Source organism: Esox lucius, chromosome 17, assembly GCF_011004845.1.
Source record: "Esox lucius isolate fEsoLuc1 chromosome 17, fEsoLuc1.pri, whole genome shotgun sequence".
In the NCBI taxonomy this organism is placed as follows: domain Eukaryota; kingdom Metazoa; phylum Chordata; class Actinopteri; order Esociformes; family Esocidae; genus Esox; species Esox lucius.
The window spans coordinates 29,912,721-29,932,838 of record NC_047585.1 but is presented as its reverse complement, the minus strand read 5'-3'; the positions used below and the strand labels follow the sequence as shown (position 1 = coordinate 29,932,838).

General features: G+C 43.3%; 1 protein-coding gene across 5 annotated transcripts in view; it reads left to right on the top strand.

Annotated features, from left to right (window-relative positions):
- The window catches only part of LOC105017006 (inositol 1,4,5-trisphosphate receptor type 1), a 111,321-nt gene that overhangs the window by 21,134 nt on the left and 70,069 nt on the right, over positions 1–20,118 (top strand). For all 5 annotated transcript variants that reach the window (XM_029114134.2, XM_029114137.2, XM_029114135.2 and 2 more), the window contains exons 4-24: positions 640–755; positions 1,628–1,714; positions 2,400–2,558; positions 3,646–3,744; positions 4,063–4,146; positions 4,415–4,561; positions 4,732–4,827; positions 4,982–5,026; positions 10,308–10,462; positions 11,456–11,555; positions 13,405–13,565; positions 13,751–13,892; positions 14,119–14,277; positions 16,307–16,479; positions 17,055–17,174; positions 17,517–17,711; positions 18,360–18,611; positions 18,888–19,029; positions 19,161–19,314; positions 19,538–19,728; positions 19,945–20,077. In XM_029114134.2, coding sequence (XP_028969967.2) covers positions 640–755; positions 1,628–1,714; positions 2,400–2,558; positions 3,646–3,744; positions 4,063–4,146; positions 4,415–4,561; positions 4,732–4,827; positions 4,982–5,026; positions 10,308–10,462; positions 11,456–11,555; positions 13,405–13,565; positions 13,751–13,892; positions 14,119–14,277; positions 16,307–16,479; positions 17,055–17,174; positions 17,517–17,711; positions 18,360–18,611; positions 18,888–19,029; positions 19,161–19,314; positions 19,538–19,728; positions 19,945–20,077 — 2,910 coding nt within the window. The remainder of the gene's footprint in view (positions 1–639; positions 756–1,627; positions 1,715–2,399; positions 2,559–3,645; positions 3,745–4,062; positions 4,147–4,414; positions 4,562–4,731; positions 4,828–4,981; positions 5,027–10,307; positions 10,463–11,455; positions 11,556–13,404; positions 13,566–13,750; positions 13,893–14,118; positions 14,278–16,306; positions 16,480–17,054; positions 17,175–17,516; positions 17,712–18,359; positions 18,612–18,887; positions 19,030–19,160; positions 19,315–19,537; positions 19,729–19,944; positions 20,078–20,118) is intronic.

Sequence of the window (20,118 nt, the reverse complement as noted above, 5' to 3'; positions counted from 1 at the left end):
AATGTTCAGATCTAGGACTGTCCACTGGTCCAATGTTCAGATCTAGGACTGTCCACTGGTCCAATGTTCAGATCTAGTACTCAGAGGGTTGACTTGGTGTGGGATCCGTTGAGGTTCCTATATATAGGTTGTGTTTGACTATTTAATTCTGTTCGTCATGTTTCACCAAAGCATTGGGTTAAGTTTGGTCCACATTGGATGTTTAGTGCTACACTTTATTGGTTTCACAGACTCCTAGTCATGGAGTAGAACATCAAGCTCTGGGTAGACTTTCCAGCAGGTTGGATTTTATTTATTTTTTCTCTTTAAAGATTTAACGTCTGTGTCCGTGAACCCATCCCTAAGTATGTGTGGGCGTTTGTGTGTCTTTATCCTCCAACCCCTCCACAGGAGGCAAGGCAGCCAACCCTGACCATCTCTCCCCCCACCCCAAACTCAGACGGGTGCTGATGCAATCTGCACTGCCCTTTGTGGGGCTTTCAGGCCCGGTCATCGTGTCTTGACCGGGATTAGAATGTGGTTTTCAGTGACACCGCGGGCCTCTCTGAGTGGACCCCACAACGCCTCAGTCTTCAACACCATCCGTCACCTCTGGATCTGGAACTCATTGTCATTCTTTCTCCCTGGCTCTTTGTCCAGACTGTCTGTTTAGGTTGTGCCCCATGAACCGGTACTCTGCCCAGAAACAGTTCTGGAAGGCTGCAAAGCCTGGTGGAAACAGCACCACGGACACAGTCCTGCTCAACAAACTCCATGTGAGTAACCACCTAACCTTACCCCTCTTAACAGAGATTTACCGGAACGTCACCGTATTCCGCTATTTATTGTATATAATAACTCAGAATCTCATAGACAACTGATGAGAGGAGTTAATTCACAATACAGGGATAACTAAACCCCAAATTAGCTTGGCCGTGCTTCTAAAGTACATTACAGTTTCATTAGTAAATCACCTTTCTTTTTTCAGTTGTGAATGACAAGATCAGTGGGTTTCCTTTCGCAACAGACCTGTGTGGTTTGTCGTGTACAGTAGCAGCCCTGGCATCGCCGCCATTGTCTTAAGAGCTCTCTTACAGGGGTTTGGTTTTCGGTCCTCGCACCAGTTTGAAGGTGTTCTTATGGGGATTCAATATTTGCTGAGGTAGAAGAAATATTCAGGTCCTTTTATAGACATTTCTAACGCATTCTCTAGTTTCACTATTCTGGTCCCACATTTTTTCTCTGGCCGTCTGTTGATCTCTTTCCCTCTGTGTCTAACCCTTCAATTCCTCTATCACCCGTCTCTCAGAGTGGCTTCCTATCCTCTCCCTCTCGGTTCTGACACAATGCCATTTAAAGCCATCTGGTGTCTGACTACATGGTTCATGGCCTTATAGATTTGGATCTCTTCTGTGTAACCATGAAGATGTGATGCCAGATTTAGGTTGTAGTCTTCTAGTTGAAGCTCGCACGCATGCGTCTGCTGCAAAGAGCAAAATCAGCATTTTTTTTTTGTGGGAGAGTTCTATCCCTGTTACTGAAGTCCATGTGTATGACTGTTTGTGGACGCGTTTTGTTTAAAGCAGTTGCAATGTTGGTTGTAGCAAAAGTATTGGTCTAACCCCTCCCTTTTTTTTTTCTTGTGTAGCATGCAGCAGATTTGGAAAAGAAGCAAAATGATTCGGAAAATAAAAAGTTGCTTGGGACAGTGATTCAGTATGGGAATGTCATCCAGGTGTGTATAATAATCAGATAGATTTTATGGTGGCCCACCCAGACCTTTGAGAAACATCAATACGCCACTAACTAGCTACCATAGGACAAGGGTGTAGTCTTCGCCGTTATCCTCCGAAGCTGTGCCGAAGCTACATAGATGATCATTGTCTGGAAGTCCAACGGTTGGCTTGTATCCACAACTTAAAGTAATGTCATCCGTGAAGCGAGTTTATGAGATAATGAGGCTCAAACTCCAAATATTTGGTCAGTAATGTCTCCCATCATACCCCTCATATTAATATTGTGCCTTCATGACAGAAGTCTTCCCATCCACGTTATTAGCTGGTTCCAAAGTTAGAGAGAAGAGCCCGAGGGCCCTGCAGGGCTTATGTGGGTTTATAAATAGAGCAGTGACGTGGGAGGATTTAGATAAGGTTTTTCTTCTGAATTGAGCATATACTTTCTCCAGTCATTACCTTCCAGTTGTATTCTGCTCTGTTTATGTGCAGAAAATAATATGTAATGTATACGCATAACATCAGAGAAAGCCCTCACAACGCACAAATAAACCCTACAGTATGAACAAGCCACACTGTTTTTTTACGGTCGTATCACTCAACTGACCGACAGTTATTGTATTTTATTGGATTGTGTTATATCGTTTAAAACTGTGTAATCCCATATGAATACTGTATCCCCCCCAGCTCCTCCATCTGAAGAGTAACAAGTATCTTACCGTAAACAAGCGTCTGCCTGCACTGCTGGAGAAGAATGCCATGAGAGTGATGCTGGACACGGCCGGGAACGAAGGCTCCTGGTTCTACATTCAACCGTTCTACAAGTTGCGCTCTATTGGAGACAGTGTGAGTTCTATCTGTAAGATTCTACAATCTGCGCTCTATTGGAGACAGTGTGAGTTCTATCTGTAAGATTCTACATGCTGCACTTCTGATTTAATTGCAAATTCTTTCATTTCAGTTCTCAAATTGGTTTTGGTCAAACATCAGGAAACAGAACTTATATTTAATCTGCGATAGTGCAAGTAAACTTAAATTAGTAGCGTGTTGTTTTGGAAAGTTTTTTTTATTTTCCCAGGTAAACTGAGGGGTGGAAATGGACAAATAATGAATGAGCCATCGGAAGCGAGTAATGATTAGGTGATCATAGTGATATTTAGCCGGGAAACCTAGGGTTAACATCTTGTAAAAAGCGAAATGGGATCATCTGTGACCAGAGATTCAGGACACACATTTAACTTATCATCTGAAAGACGGCAAACTGTTCAGGACTTTGTCCCCAACCTCTGACTCGGGATCTCATTGAATAAGAGGAACATTGTCCCATGTTTGCCCTGCCAATACTACTTCCAGGAAGTACTGCAAAACCTGAAGGGGCATTTCAACATAAAGGTGTATTGTGATGTACTGTTTGACGTCTGTTAGGTGTATTTCAACATAAAGGTGTATTGTGCTGTACTGTTTGACGTCTTTTAGGTGTATTTCAACATAAAGGTGTATTGTGCTGTACTGTTTGACGTCTTTTAGGTGTATTTCAACATAAAGGTGTATTGTGCTGTACTGTTTGACGTCTTTTAGGTGTATTTCAACATAAAGGTGTATTGTGCTGTACTGTTTGACGTCTTTTAAGTGTATTTCAACATAAAGGTGTATTGTGCTGTACTGTTTGACATCTTTTAGGTTCATTCAAACAAATGTTGTAACTGTTACGTATTATTTGCATTAATAATTTGCATATCCCGTTGAGATATATATTTGCCAGATGCATGAAACATTTCACGTCTCATTTTAATTACTATAAATAGAATTGTTTAAATTTTTTTAGCATCTGACGTGCCTGTCTGGGGGGGACATATGACGTGAGGGTGAGCACTGCACGGTGCAATGCATGCATACTAAATTGAAGTGTGTGTGTGTGTGTGTTTATTTCCAGGTGGTAATTGGGGACAAGGTGGTCCTGAACCCAGTGAATGCTGGCCAGCCCCTACATGCCAGTACCCATCAACTAGTGGACAACCCAGGATGTAATGAGGTTTGGCCCTGTCTGCAACTCCTGTGCTCTCCTCTGTTTTGGCGGCGTGGGAGTGTACTTTATCGTCAGGGTTTATTTATGAGTCAATACATTGTTACAGCTGCTGTTACTGGCCCACCTCCTACCATTTCAAACACTACAGCATTGTGCCATGTTCCTCCATATTATTCAGTTAGCTGTAGCCCACAGCTTATTTTATGAGAATGTTCTACTGCTTTATAGTTCTAAGATTCCTGTTCAGATAGTTGCTTTTCTTTTTCTTTTTTTTGCGGGTATCTGTCTGTTAATCTGCTGAAACCTTTCTGTTTTGTACTTCAGGTGAACTCTGTCAACTGCAACACCAGCTGGAAGATTGTGCTGTTCATGAAATGGGGTGACAATCAAGAGATCATCTTGAAAGGGGTTGGTTTTATGTCAACTCTCATCCAATCAGGCTTTCCGATTCCCTTTTGTGTTATCTTGATTTGGCCCATGAATCCAATCAATATTCATCAGAAAGCTACACGTAATTAAGTTAAAGCCATCTGTGGCACGCATGTTGATGTCGGTGTGATGTTTGTAAATAGGATAATGATAATAGTGAATGCGGAATGTTGCGTTTTGAAGCGCATTCATGCATACTTGCATTGGTTGTGATCTCTATGGTTACGGTCTGTATATTCATTGCCAGGGCGACGTGGTGCGCCTGTTCCATGCAGAGCAGGAGAAGTTCCTCACATGTGACGACCACCGAAAAAAACAATATGTCTTCCTGCGCACCACTGGACGCCAATCTGCTACCTCAGCAACTAGCAGCAAAGCCTTATGGGAAGTGGAGGTGAGGAAGACGTGTAGAAATATAATTCCTATAAGGACGGAAATTCCTTGTCGTCACAATTCTCCCGCTCGGGGGCAATTTATGTTTTCCTCTAAGTGCAGATGGTGTGCGAAGTAAAACTGTTGTGAGATTCAGCATGTCACTCAGACCGGTGTTTGTCCTCATGCCAGGTTGTGCAGCACGATCCATGTCGAGGTGGAGCTGGCTACTGGAACAGCCTGTTCAGGTTCAAACACCTGGCCACTGGGCACTACTTGGCAGCCGAGGTCAGTGACCGGCACCAACACCGCGTCCTTCCTTCAGATAATATGCACGCACACTTTATTTTGGTCAGTGAAAGTGCATTCATCTAGAGCTCTGTTTATGAAGTGACCCTTAGCTTGACCTTGGTCTGTGTGTGCTGCTGTATGTCTTTTCCAGATCAACCCAGACTATGAGGAGGAGTGCCTTGACTCCCGCTCCTCGGTGAGTCACTTACTCCTGTTCTGGTAGCTCTTTTTCTGAAGGATGTGCAGTGATGATAAGTGATATCCCAGATGCTGTGCTTTCTTGTGTTTTCTTGTGACCCAGTAAATAAACCAAACCAGCGTTTCTGGTCAACACCCGGTCTATTAATGTAATAAGATTATGCCACATCCCTCCAGTGTGTCCCAGGAAACAATGAGTTCTCTAACACTTCTAACTTGTTTATGTCAACTTGAACCCAGGTAGTATCCAGATTTCCATACCGTCATACCGTTTATGTAACATACTGAGAAATACAGAGTCATCGGCAGAGTACACAAACATCGCTATTCATTTTTAAACAAAAAAAACAATGTACCATTCCATTGGTGAATGGTGCTTCGTATACAGTCATACCCAGATTTTTATTTGCTTGTTATGTGTAAATTCCCAGCTCCATAGAAAGCAAGTCCTTTTTCTTCTTCATGATTCGCTGTTCCATCCCAATAACCCACTTGGATATGACTCCAAAAGGGTAATCAATTTATCAGCCAATTAAGTTGGACGTCCCACCCCGTTGAATACATTAAAATGGTGGAAGTCTTCACTGAAGCTGCTAATGTAAAATCGCGTGACCTTTATTTCACTTGAGGCCTCAATCATACTTCCATCATTCTCTAGGGGTGGCAGTTAGCCAGTAGGTTAAAGCATCTGACAAGTGACCTAAAGGTTGCTAGGCTCAATACAAGGTGAAAAATTCAGTTGAAGAACACAGCTGACCTTAATTGCTCTGAGGTCATAACTGTGAATGAGACTGTTCTCAGTAGTCTTACCTGGAGAAATTAATACCCTGCTCTCACAATATAGAGCCCTTCCCCAATACCACCATTAGGTGGCAGTGTATGCATACAGTAGCCTGCTGCTCATTATGGGCTGGTTACCTGTTGGAAGCCAACAGGGGGCAGTCTACCTCTAGGAATGGTTCTCAGTGTTGCACAAGAAACTCTCCAAGACACTGGACTGTACAGGTGCTGGTCATAACATTAGAATATCATCAGAAAGTAGATTTATTTCAGTAATTCCATTCAAAAAGTGAAACTTGTATAATGTATACATTCATTCCACTCAGACTGACTGTGTTTATTTCTTTACATTTTTATGCTTATAACTGACAACTAATGAAAAACTCAAATTCAGTATCTCAGAAAATTAGAATATTGTGAAAAGGTTCAATATTGAAGACATCTGGTGCCACACTGTAATCAGCTAATTAACCCAAAACACCTGCAAAGGCCTTTAAATGGTCTCTCAGTCTAGTTCTGTAGGATACACAATCATGGGGAAGACTGCTGACTTGACAGCTGTCCAAAAGACGACCATTGACACCTTGTACAAGGAGGGCAAAACACAAAAGGTCATTGCTAAAGAGGCTGGCTGTTCACAGAGCTCTGTGTCCAAGCACATTAATAGAGAGGTGAAGGGAAGGAAATATGTGGTAGAAAAGTGTACAAACAATAGGGATAACCGCACCCTGGAGAGGATTGTGAAACAAAACCCATTCAAAAATGTGGGGGAGATTCACAGAGAGTGGACTGCAGCTGGAGTCAGTGCTTCAAGAACCACCACGCACAGACGTATGCAAGACATGGGTTTCAGCTGTCGCATTCCTTGTGTCAAGCCACTCTTGAACAAGACAGAGCGTCAGAAGCATCTCGCCTGGGCTAAAGACAAAAAGGACTGGACTGCTGCTGAGTTATGTTCTCTGATGAAAGTAAATTTTGCATTTCCTTTGGAAATCAAGGTCCCAGAGTCTGGAGGAAGAGAGGAGAGGCACAGAATCCACATTGCTTGAAGTCCAGTGTAAAGTTTCCACAGTCAGTGATGGTTTGGGGTCCAAGGTCAACGCAGCCATCTACCAGGAAGTTTTAGAGCACTTCATGCTTGCTGCTGCTGACCAAATTTATGGAGATGCAGATTTCATTTTCCAACAGGACTTGGCACCTGCACACAGTGACAAAGCTACCAGTACCTGGTTTAAGGACCATGGTATCCCTGTTCTTAATTGGCCAGCATACTCGCCTGACCTTAACCCTATAGAAAATCTATGGGGTATTGTGAAGAGGAATAGGCAATACGCCAGACCCATCTTCATGTTCATACTTTTCAGTTGGCCAACATTTCTAAAAATATTTTTTTTGTATTTGTCTTAAGTAAAATTCAAATTTTCCGAGATACTGAATTTGGGATTTTCATTAGTTGTCAGTTATAATAATCACAATTAAAAGAAATAAACATTTGAAATATATCAGTATATGTGTAATGAATGAATATAATGTACAAGTTTCCCTTTTTGAATGGAATTACTGAAATAAATCAACTTTTTGATGATATTCTAATTTTATGACCAGCACCTGTATATTAATTAGTTAGCACTGAAAGTCTGAAACATTTTGAGAATCCACTTGAGGACTTAAAGCTGGCCAATCTAGAGAAGGATGAGCTGGCTAATCAAATAAACTGCTCAAAAATCACAGTTTAACACCAAGTCAATAAAACTTCAGTGATAACAAACTGTCCAGTTAGGAGGCATAAGAGGTTGTGAATCAATGTCACCTTTTTCGGTGCAAAATAAAGTGACAACAGGTGCACTGGAGAGGCAAAAGCAAGACAACCCCCAAAAAGGGAATGATTTTGCAGGTGGTGGCCACAGACAATTGCTCTCTTCTTATCCTTCCTGACTGATTCTTCTCTAGTTTTGATAGTATCCTCATCACGACTGGTAGCATGAGGCGATACCTGCATTCAGGTTACACAAGTAGTCCAGGTACTCCAGGATGGCACATCCATACGTGCCATTGCAAGAAGGTTTGCTGTGTCTCCCAGTACAGTCTCAAGGGCATGGAGGAGTTACCAGGAGACGGCCAATTACACAAGGAGAGCTGGACAGGGCCATATAAGGGCATCAACGCAGCAACAGGACCGGTATCTGCTCCTTTGTTCGAGGAGGAGCCCTACAAGAGCCCTACATTCTTACCAAACTGACTCCATGAGGGTGGCATGATTGCTTGATGTCCTATAGTGGGACTTGTGCTCACAACCCAGCACTGTGCAGCTAGATTGGCATTCACCAGAGAACACCAGAATTGGCAGGTCCCCCACTGGCGCCCTGTTCTCTCCACAGATGAGAGCAGGTTGACACGGTGCACATGTGACAGATGTGAAAGAGTCTATAGACTCCATGGTGAACGTTATGCTGCCTGCAACATCATCCAGCATGACTGGTTTGGCAGTGGGTCAGAGATGTTCTGGGGAGGCATATCCTTGGAGGGTCACACAGACCTCCACGTGCTAGCCAATGGTACCCTGACTGCTGTTAGATACCGGGATTAAATCCTCAGACCCATCGTCAGACCTTACACTGGTGCAGTGGGCCCTGGGTTCCTCCTGGTGCAGGTCAATGCCTGGCCTCATGTGGCCAGAGTGTGTAGGGAGTTCCTGGATGACAAAGGCATTGATGCCATTAACTGGCCCTCACATTCCCCAGACCTGAATCCAATTGAGAACCTCTGGGACGTTATGTATCGTGCATCAAATGCTGCCAAGTAACGCCACAGACTGTCCAGGAGCTCATTGATGCCTTGATCCAAGTCTGGGAGGAGATCCCCAGGACACCCTCTGCTGTCTCATCAGGATCATGCCCAGACGTTGTCAGGAGTGCATACAGGCACATGGGGGCCATACACACTACTGAGTCACATTATGTGTTGCTGTGATGAAATATGCGCAAGTTGGAACAGCGTGTGTTTGAATCCAGCCCTCAGTCAGTTGGTGATTTTGGATTCCATTGACCGTTGTTACATCATGTTGTTCTCAACAAATGACACAATGTACCGTGAAGATCTTAAATATATTTTGTTCATCGCAACCTGTTGTGTGATTCAAGTGTTCCCTTAATTCTTTTGAGCAGCATACATTTTTGTGACCAGTATATGTCTTTAGTATTCTGTTGTTTGATTTCAAAAACATGTGTATGCTACTAAATGATATAGTTAGCACTACAGTGTCAAGTTTATACCAGAGTCTGTAGTAAAGTTTTCCTCAGTATAGTAAACAATTATAAAGTAAGCACTACACTTTTATCTAGTATTCATTATTATTGTTTTATTGAGTCTACAAAATAAGGCTACATTTAATTATGGATATTCTCTATTACACAAAAAGATTACATGAATGAAATTACAGTGTATAAAATATAAACTTTTCAAATGAAGTTTTAGCACCACTTTTGAATGTCACAGAATCATAACATCTCCAAGCATTTTACAGTTTATGTAAATTATTGCAGATTTATGTGTTGTTATGTTTTGCCATGAAATGTACAACAATATGTAGATACTTTTCAAGTCCTCAATGTGACATTTCACCCAGTGTTTAGGAGTATGAAGTCATGTTATAAAGTATGGAACTAAATTCTATTATTAAATATACAGAGGATGAAAGGACACCACAGAGTGTAGGATAGTATTTTAAAGTATACTGTAGTTTACTACAGAAAACTATAGAATTCTATATTGACTACATTTTTATTCTATAGTAAAGTGTAATATTTGTTTGGTGTCAGACTGTACTGCACTGACCTAGTGTCTGGAGTCCTGTTGGAAAGTATCAGTACAGAGCACAACAGATAAGTATAGACAGTCTTTAGCCCAAACTAGTGACCACAGCAGAACTAAAATAATTCCACTGCATTATAAGTTACTATAAATATTTGATGATATGGGTAATAATGCCGTGATTGATACTTCACTATAAATGGAAGAAACTATTATTTATAACTTTTCACCATAAGTAGGTCATGAGGTCTTGTGCAGTATATTAAGTTAATGCATTGTAGAGCTTCCTTTTCATTAATTAGATTTTTTTTAAAAATATATATATATATATAATCAAGTTAAACTAGAAATGTAATCAAATTGATGCTTTGAAATTGTGGTGAAAGAATATCTTTTTAAGTTCTTATCTTCTTTGCTCAGTCCCATCTCAGGAGGTTATTTTAGGTCATTGTCTGGTAATTTCACAGGAAGCAGACTGTGTGTCTGTGTGTGTGTGTCTGCATTCTATGTAACTACCTACAGCCTTTCTAAATGTGTAGTCTTTTTACAGATACATCTATAGTTTTTCTTTAACAGAATATAGTTCCGTATTTATAGTGACTGTATTTATATTCTCTTGGTCTTTAGAGCCTCTTGCCCATGTGTTTCTTTAGTGTTCTGCTGACACCTTTTCCATTTTGTGTTTCCAGCTGGACTCAGAACATATTGACCTACGAGCACGCCTAAGAAATCCCCAAGAGAAGGTTATGTACACCCTGGTGTCCGTACCTGACGGCAATGACATCTCCTCCATCTTTGAACTCGACCCTACCACTTTAAGAGGGGGGGACTCCCTAGTTCCCAGGTAGGACTTTTAACTGGACACTACCATTCTGAGGGGGAGACTCCCTGGTTCTCAGGCCATAATTTTTAAGAGCCACATTCTGTCCACTAAGCAGCCCCCTGTTCAAATTATGCAAAAAGACTTCTAGAACATTTGTGATAATGTGTTATATGACAATGCTTGTTGCATTGTGTGTTGGAACTGGTCATGTGGACTGTGTGTTCTATGTTGGAACTGGTCATGAGTGACCTGGGGCTCTGTGTTCTGCCACACCTGGTCTTTTGACCGTCCCACCTGTAAGGCAGGGCAGCTCCTATGGTGGAACCAGCTTCCCCTTGAACCCAGGACAGCAGATTCCCTGTCTATTTTCCACAGGCTTTTGAACCATTCTAATGTTTGTGAATGTCTTTTGATATAGTCATTACAGTATAGTTTCTCTGGAAAGTCCCCACTAACCTTTCTGACCAGGCGACCTTCTGTTGACGCAGACCAGCTTCCACTGAACAGGATGCAATATTAAATATGAACAATCCGGTTCCTACCTTGACAATATGAGTATGTGTGTGTATGTGTGTGTTGTTTATTTGTGTGTGCCCTCTGTGACTTTTCTTTTTCTTCCAAGCTGACTCTGCCTTACAGAGGTACTTTATGACTGAGTCATACAGGTTAGCAGGGTGAGTTTGTGTGACCTGTTGACTGTGATGGAGGAAGTGATTCATCCTCAGACTGCAGGGCACTGCTGTATGTCTCACTACACACCTCCTCAGGTGTCTGTTTGGTTCGGAGTTTAGGCTCAGTGACTGCCGTGAGACTGTGCGAATGTGTTGCGGCTTGTCTCTCTCCTCTGTCATCCGAGGCAGATGTCCCCACTTTTACATGGAAGCGTTTGTGTGAATGCCCTGAAGCCTATTCACAGCAGGCCATGTTAAAGCCTTTTAAGCGGTGTGTTTTTGCTATTATTCTGTCCAGTGTGACACGTCAAGAGTGACTAGAATGTTGGTTGTGTTTGTCCAGAAACTCATATGTGAGGCTCAGACATCTGTGCACCAACACGTGGGTCCACAGCACCAACCATCCGATCGACAAGGAGGAGGAGAAACCAGTTATGCTACGTGTGAGTGACAGCTAAACCAGCTAATCCCCATTCATAGTTTGGGCTGGTGTGGTTCTGACCTAATTAGCCCCTGCCTATGCAGCACTAAAAGGACAACGCACAGTTGATGTCAGTATACCCTGAATACATAAACATTTTTATGTACATAATAATACAATATGTCATTCCATAGGCCATCATAAAGACAACAATACTTTGTTCTTTATGATACATAGTAATAAAGTAAGTGCGTGTATCTCTTCAGGGTCCTTGTGCAGAATAGTTTTTTTTGGGGGGGTGGGAGATAATCGGGACATACAGTGGGGAGAACAAGGATTTGATACACTGCCGATTTTGCAGGTTTTCCTACTTATAAAGCATGTAGAGGTCTGTAATTTTTATCATAGGTACTCTTCAACTGTGAGAGACGGAATCTAAAACAAAAATCCAGAAAATCACATTGTATGATTTTTATATAATTAATTCGCATTTTATTGCATGACATAAGTATTTGATCACCTATTAACCAGTAAGAATTCCGGCTCTCACAGACCTGCTAGTTTTTCTTCAAGAAGCCCTCCTGTTTTACCTGTATTAACTGCACCTGTTTGAACTCGTTACCTGTATAAAAGACACCTGTCCACACACTCAATCAAACAGACTCCAACCTCTCCATAATGGCCAAGACCAGAGGGCTGTGTAAGGCCATCAGGGATACAATTGTAGACCTGCACAAGGCTGGGATGGGCTACAGGACAATAGGCAAGCAGCTTGATGAGAAGGCAACAACTGTTGGTACAATTATTAGAAAATGGAAGAAGTTCAATATGACGGTCAATCTCCCTCAGTGTGGGGTTCTATGCAAGATCTCACCTCGTGGGGCAACAATGATCATGAGGAAGGTGAGGGATCAGCCCAGAACTACACGGCAGGACCTGGTCAATGACCTGAGGAGAGCTGGGACCACAGTCTCAAAGAAAACCATTAGTCTGTATTGAGGAGTGGGACAAAATCCCTGCTGCAGTGTGTGCAAACCTGGTCAAGAACTACAGGAAACGTATGATCTCTGTAATTGCAAACAAAGGTTTCTGTACCAAATATTAAGTTCTGCTTTTCTGATGTATCAAATACTTATGTCATGCAATAAAATGCAAAGTAATTACTTAAAAATCATACAATGCGATTTTCTGGATTTTTGTTTTAGATTCCATCACTCACAGTTGAAGTGTACCTATGATAAAAAAATTACAGACTTCTACATGCTTTGTAAGTGGGAAAACCTGCAAAATCGGCAGTGTATGAAATACTTGTTCTCCCCACTGTACTTATTGCTAGTCACCTGTTCTTAAACTGTCTGCAGCTCTTTGTAATAAGTCTCAGTTATTTTGCTGTTTGTTGTGATGCTTTGATGTGATGTTGTGACGTGATGTTCTGATGTGATGTTGAGTTATCAGTGTATATGGACACGCAGGTGTAAAACAGAATACAAGGCCCAGTTGGCTGCTCTGTGGTACTCCACACTCAACTGGGTTAACATTAGAAAGGGTTCCATCAAAGATGACCCTCTCTATTCTATAAGATACAGAAGATGCAAAACATGAAATGGTAAATGATCTAATTTGAAAACACCTATATTGTTTGGGCAAAAGGTTCCAATCAATGAAATTAGAATGTGTATCAAGGTCTAATAATAGAACTATCACCATCTTCCTATTGGACATTTCTTTCAGCTAGTTATGAGTTCTTTGTGTCAGCGTTAAGCCTGTTTTTAGAACTTACTGCACCATAATCTGTCAAACTCAATATTAAAATACTATATATTTTGTTTTATGTGTAGTCAATCAGTTTCTCAGAGTGTTATTATTTTTAGATTGGCACATCTGCGTTGAAAGAAGACAAAGAGGCATTTGCTATTGTGCCTGTCTCGCCTGCTGAAGTAAGAGACTTGGACTTTGCCAATGATGCCAGTAAGGTGTTGGCCTCCATCGCAGGCAAACTGGAGAAGGGCACCATCACTCAGAATGAAAGAAGGTACACAGTAGCCATTTTGTTACTCCTTGTTTGTTTTTACTATATAACGTTGAACCAAAATAATACTCACTCTTAACACATTATTAGCTAATCTCTTGGTACCAACATGGCGCCAGTTTGCTAAACTTTGGATTGTCTAGTGCCTCTTTTCTGTGTATGACTGCCTGTAACTGTGTGACCTCCAGGGCAGTGACCAAACTTCTTGAAGACCTAGTGTTTTTTGTGGTGGACATCCCCAACAATGGCCAGGATGTGCTGGAGATCATGGTCAACAAGCCCAACAGAGAGAGACAGAAACTCATGAGGGAACAGAACATTCTCAAACAGGTAAAAGGATCATGTCAGTCATTTGGGACCACTTCCTCCAACTGAAGCTGGTGAAAATTCAATTTAATTTATATTTGGATGCATTTTGCTCCTTTGTCTTCAAACCTTATTATACTTTTCCTAAAACATTTCCAACAAACACATTTCCTCAACATCACCGAACTGATGAAATGTGCTGTGTTAGTTAGATGTAATGACTGTGTTATTACCTCAACGTTCTCTTCAGATCTTCAAGCTTCTGCAGGCTCCGTTTACCGACAGCGGGGATGGGCCCATGCTTAGGTTAGAGGAGCTGGCTGACCAGCGCCACGCCCCCTTCAGACACATTTGCCGTCTGTGTTACCGTGTGCTACGCCACTCTCAGCAGGACTACCGCAAGAACCAGGTACTATCACTTGGTACCTGCCAGACCTATTGGTCTGAGCTTTCTTACTGAACACGGGTGTTTCCCAATGTTGGCCTGGTCCCAAAACCCCTATTCCTTTTACCTGCTATTATTTAAATTAAATCTAATTGATTGAGTGGGTGAGACACTCGTTTTAGTGAGATTTTAGAAAACATTTTAAGAATAGTGAATTAATATGAAAATATTAAATAAGACTAAAATAAGAAAATACTACATATCCTTTCTAAAATGGATATATATCTTACCTCTGTATTGTTTTATGTCATGTTGATTTTGAGAAGAAAGATGATGAATTCAATGTGAAAGTGATCCAGTCCAGTTGGTAGCCTGTCAGAGCTGAGCACTGTCCAGCCTGCCTAACGCCATGCTAGAGATACATGGTCTGTCCTAAAATAGACCAGAAGGCCATTGTGAGGAATTTCTCCAGATTTTTGACCACATCTTTCCTTGGGCCTCCTTTAATTTAATCACCCTAATTCTGGAGAATTCTATAAGCTTTCAGTGGATTTTGAAAGAGACATGAGGTTTGAACCATTTGTTTTCTCAGAGGGGTATGTACATAGTTATTTCCCCCATGTTCAAAAGAAAACCCTAGACCCTGTTTTAAATGAAAAACCTAGGCACTGTTTAAAGCACTCTCCTGATCTTTCCAGATGAAATGTTGTGCCTGGGAATGAGCTGCGCTCTAACGGTCTTTCCAGATGAAATGTTGTGCCTGGGAATGAGCTGCGCTCTAACGGTCTTTCCAGATGAAATGTTGTGCCTGGGAATGAGCTGCGCTCTAACGGTCTTTCCAGATGAAATGTTGTGCCTGGGAATGAGCTGCGCTCTAACGGTCTTTCCAGATGAAATGTTGTGCCTGGGAATGAGCTGCGCTCTAACGGTCTTTCCAGATGAAATGTTGTGCCTGGGAATGAGCTGCGCTCTAACGGTCTTTCCAGATTAAATGTTGTGCCTGGGAATGAGCTGTGCTCTAACGGTCTTTCCAGATGAAATGTTGTGCCTGGGAATGAGCTGTGCTCTAACGGTCTTTCCAGATGAAATGTTGTGCCTGGGAATGAGCTGTGCTCTAACGGTCTTTCCAGATGAAATGTTGTGCCTGGGAATGAGCTGCGCTCTAACGGTCTTTCCAGATGAAATGTTGTGCCTGGGAATGAGCTGCGCTCTAACGGACTTTCCAGATGAAATGTTGTGCCTGGGAATGAGCTGTGCTCTAACGGTCTTTCCAGATGAAATGTTGTGCCTGGGAATGAGCTGTGCTCTAACGGTCTTTCCAGATGAAATGTTGTGCCTGGGAATGAGCTGCGCTATAACGGTCTTTCCAGATGAAATGTTGTGCCTGGGAATGAGCTGCGCTCTAACGGTCTTTCCAGATGAAATGTTGTGCCTGGGAATGAGCTGCGCTCTAACGGACTTTCCAGATGAAATGTTGTGCCTGGGAATGAGCTGTGCTCTAACGGTCTTTCCAGATGAAATGTTGTGCCTGGGAATGAGCTGCGCTCTAACGGTCTTTCCAGATGAAATGTTGTGCCTGGGAATGAGCTGCGCTCTAACGGTCTTTCCAGATGAAATGTTGTGCCTGGGAATGAGCTGCGCTCTAACGGTCTTTCCAGATGAAATGTTGTGCCTGGGAATGAGCTGCGCTCTAACCGTCTTTCCAGATGAAATGTTGTGCCTGGGAATGAGCTGCGCTCTAACGGTCTTTCCAGATGAAATGTTGTGCCTGGGAATGAGCTGCGCTCTAACGGTCTTTCCAGATGAAATGTTGTGCCTGGGAATGAGCTTCGCTCTAACGGTCTTTCCAGATGAAATGTTGTGCCTGGGAATGAGCTGTGCTCTAACGGTCTCGGATAAATGGCCAGAAAGCAGCAATAATACTAATAGGTTGGGGCGCAAATCCATATGCAGTCTAATGAAGTTATTCTGGCCTGCCAACCAGACACACAGGACCACAGACCCAATGCTCTGATCAGGCTTGACTATGATAAGGGCCTCTTTTGTCCCGCAGGAGTACATAGCCAAGCAGTTCCGCTTCATGCAGAAGCAAATCGGTTATGATGTTCTTGCTGAGGACACTATCACAGCTCTGCTTCACAACAACCGCAAGCTACTGGAGAAACACATCACAGCTGCAGAAATTGACACCTTCGTCAGCCTCGTCAGGAAGAACCGGGAGCCCAGGTGTGTGTGTGTGTGTGTTGGGAGGGGGGGGGGGGGGGGTTGGGGGGGGGGGCTCTCATCCCAGCTTGCTTGCATTTGCGTGCAGGACATAATGTTCAGATAGATATGTTTCTGTGTTGGTATTCTTTACTATAAGTCATTATGGTTCTGGCGAGACAGTATTGCTGTGTTCCATTTAATTGAAGACTGGCTGCTAAATTCATCTGGGTTGGAATGGGTTGGTGGTTCGCCACATGAACGGGATAAAAGCATGTGGAGGGTATTGTATGCTGCTCCAGGGCAGATGGTATGTTTTTGTCTGGTATTTTATCATAGCTTTTATTAGAAGTATGATGCAATTAAGCTAGAAACAAAATCTCATTTCAAACACACAACACAAACATAGGGAAATAAAAGTACACCAACCACACCATCCAGCGCCATTTAAAACACCCAACACAAACATAGGGCAATATAAGTACACCAACCACACCATCCAGCGCCATTTAAAACACACAACACAAACATAGGGCAATATATGTACACCAACCACACCATCCAGCACCAATAAAAAATCTTGCGTCTGTGTGTTCCAGGTTCCTTGATTACCTGTCAGACTTGTGTGTGTCAATGAACAAGTCCATTCCTGTGACCCAGGAGCTTATCTGTAACGCGGTTTTGGACCCTACCAATGCAGACATCCTCATAGAGACCAAGTAAGACCTCTGTTTTCTCCTCTCCTCCTCTCATTTTCCTCAACTGGATTTCAATCAGTCATTCTTTATTATAACAAAAACCTAATGACCATTTGAACAGTTGCCAGTTGTCCTCTGTGTCTATGATCTGTTACACACTGTTCCAGATGACAGATTAGACCTCTGTCTTCAGTGTTTTACGTCTGTATGCTGACTTTTAATTCAGTCGGAGGCTGTTCAATCATAAAAGCAGCCCAGCGTGAGTGTTTGATGGTGTGTTTACTCCTGGACTGAGCTCGGCCTTCATCATGTCCATCTGGCCAAGAACAGAGTTTAGGGTTTGATCTGTTAATCTTCTTCCAGACTGGTGCTGTCCAGGTTTGAGATTCAGGGAGCATCCATCGGAGACAACTCACTGGAGTCTGAGGAGGATGAGGAGGAGGTGTGGCTGTTCTGGAAGGACAGCAATAAGGAGATCAGGAGTAAGAGCATCAGAGAGTTGGCCCAGGACGCCAAGGATGGCGTCAAGGAGGACCAAGAGGTGGTCAGCTATTACAGGTCTGAAACAGTACCACGTTGTCTTCTTTTACTGGCCCTGAAAAGGAGTCGGTTGTACTGTCTGTCGATACTGGTGGATATGTTTCTAGGTTTCTTTCTTGGATTTATAAATAAATGCAGATGCAAAGAACCAAGTGGTTCCTTCCTCTCTGTCTCTCAGGTACCAGCTGAACCTGTTAATATCCACGTCCTTCCTCTTTGTCTCTCAGGTACCAGCTGAACCTGTTAATATCCACGTCCTTCCTCTTTGTCTCTCAGGTACCAGCTGAACCTGCTAATATCCACGTCCTTCCTCTTTGTCTCTCAGGTACCAGCTGAACCTGTTAATATCCACGTCCTTCCTCTTTGTCTCTCAGGTACCAGCTGAACCTGTTAATATCCACGTCCTTCCTCTTTGTCTCTCAGGTACCAGCTGAACCTGTTAATATCCACGTCCTACATCTGTCTCTCAGGTACCAGCTGAACCTGTTAATATCCACGTCCTTCCTCTCTGTCTCTCAGGTACCAGCTGAACCTGTTAATATCCACGTCCTTCCTCTCTGTCTCTCAGGTACCAGCTGAACCTGTTAATATCCACGTACTTCCTCTCTGTCTCTCAGGTACCAGCTGAACCTGTTAATATCCATGTCCTTCCTCTCTGTCTTTCAGGTACCAGCTGAATCTGTTTGCCCGGATGTGTCTGGACCGGCAGTACCTGGCCATCAATAAAATCTCAGGTCAGCTGGACGTGGACCTGATCCTGCGCTGCATGTCTGATGAAGATCTGCCCTATGACCTCCGTGCTTCCTTCTGCCGCATGATGCTGCACATGCATGTGGACCGCGACCCCCAGGAACAGGTCACGCCGGTCAAATATGCCCGCCTCTGGTCTGAGATACCCTCCGAGATCGCCATTGACGAGTGAGTAGCTTGGATAGCAGCATATTTGCAGGGCTGATGTTCAATAATAGTTTAGGAAAGGACCGACTAGCTCTAATATGCCCAATGGAAAGGAACAGTTAGGTACCATTAGGCCCAATGGACAATTAGAAAAGGAATAAGTGGAGTGTATGAAGGAGCAAATAAAATATGTCGTATGTATTTATTTGAGCTTGGTTAGCAAACAAAGTGTCAGTCGTAGTGAAGTGATTAACATGGTCCAGGTCTTAAGAGCTCTGCTGTTTCCCCTGGTGCCAGCTATGACAATGACGGCACCTCCAAGGATGAGATCAAGGAGCGTTTTGCTCTGACCATGGAGTTTGTGGAGAACTACCTGAGAGACGTGGTCTGTCAGAGCTTCCCATTCGCCGACAAGGAGAAAAACAAACTCACCTTTGAGGTATTTTGTGTGGAGATTCAAAGTCTGTTGTTTAAAGCAGTATGAGATTAATTCCCTGTTGGTGAAAGTAGAATGAGACTCAATAGGATGTCGTCTAGCTGTGTTTTTTTTTTTTGTCTGTATTTTCTCAGGTAGTGAATCTATCCAGGAACCTCATCTACTTTGGCTTCTACAATTTTAGTGACCTGCTGAGGCTGACCAAGATCCTGCTGGCCATCTTGGACTGCGTCCATGTCAGCACCTTCTTCGCCATCAACAAGCTGGAGAAGGGAGAGGAGGCTAAAGGTATGACACCGTCGCATGCTGCCCTTCATGGGGGGGGGCGGTTCACACATCAGCGAGGCTTCCTTAGGGTTCCACATTTACGAAAACATTCCTAAAGTTTCCAGTGTTTTCCCGAGATTTTACGCTCCTTCGCGTCTACCTTTTTACTCCGCGGCCAACAAAGAACTGAATGGCTAAGCTGTGGATCAGGGTGGAGCCAGTAATGTGTTCCTGGTGTGTCCAGGCAGTAACGTGATGCGCTCCATCCATGGGGTGGGGGAGCTGATGACCCAGGTGGTGCTGAGGGGAGGGGGGTTCCTGCCCACCACCCCCACCAACCCACCCAACGGTGTCCAGGTCAAGACCCAGACGGAGCCAGAAAAACAGGACATCCTGGTCATGGACACCAAGCTGAAGATCATAGAAATACTACAGGTAGAAAACCACAGTAACCCCACCCCCACACCTCAATGCCCAGGTCAATGTGTACAAACCATAGGGATAATTCTATATATTAGTTCTACTTCCCCTAAATCTGGCTTCACCTCCTTTATCCCAACCGCTCACCCATAACCTTCTTGTCATAACAACAGTTTCCTACGAGACCATGACAGTCCTTCTTGGGTGATGTTCTTCTCCATATCCCTGCAGTTCATTCTGAATGTGCGGCTGGACTACAGGATCTCCTGTCTCCTGTGTATCTTTAAGAGGGAGTTTGACGAGAGCAACTCCCAGTCCGACGTGTCTTTAGCGGGATCACTGGAGGGACCAAACAGCATGCCAGGTGGGAGAGCCTGCAGGCCAGCCAGACACCGCTGGGCGTCC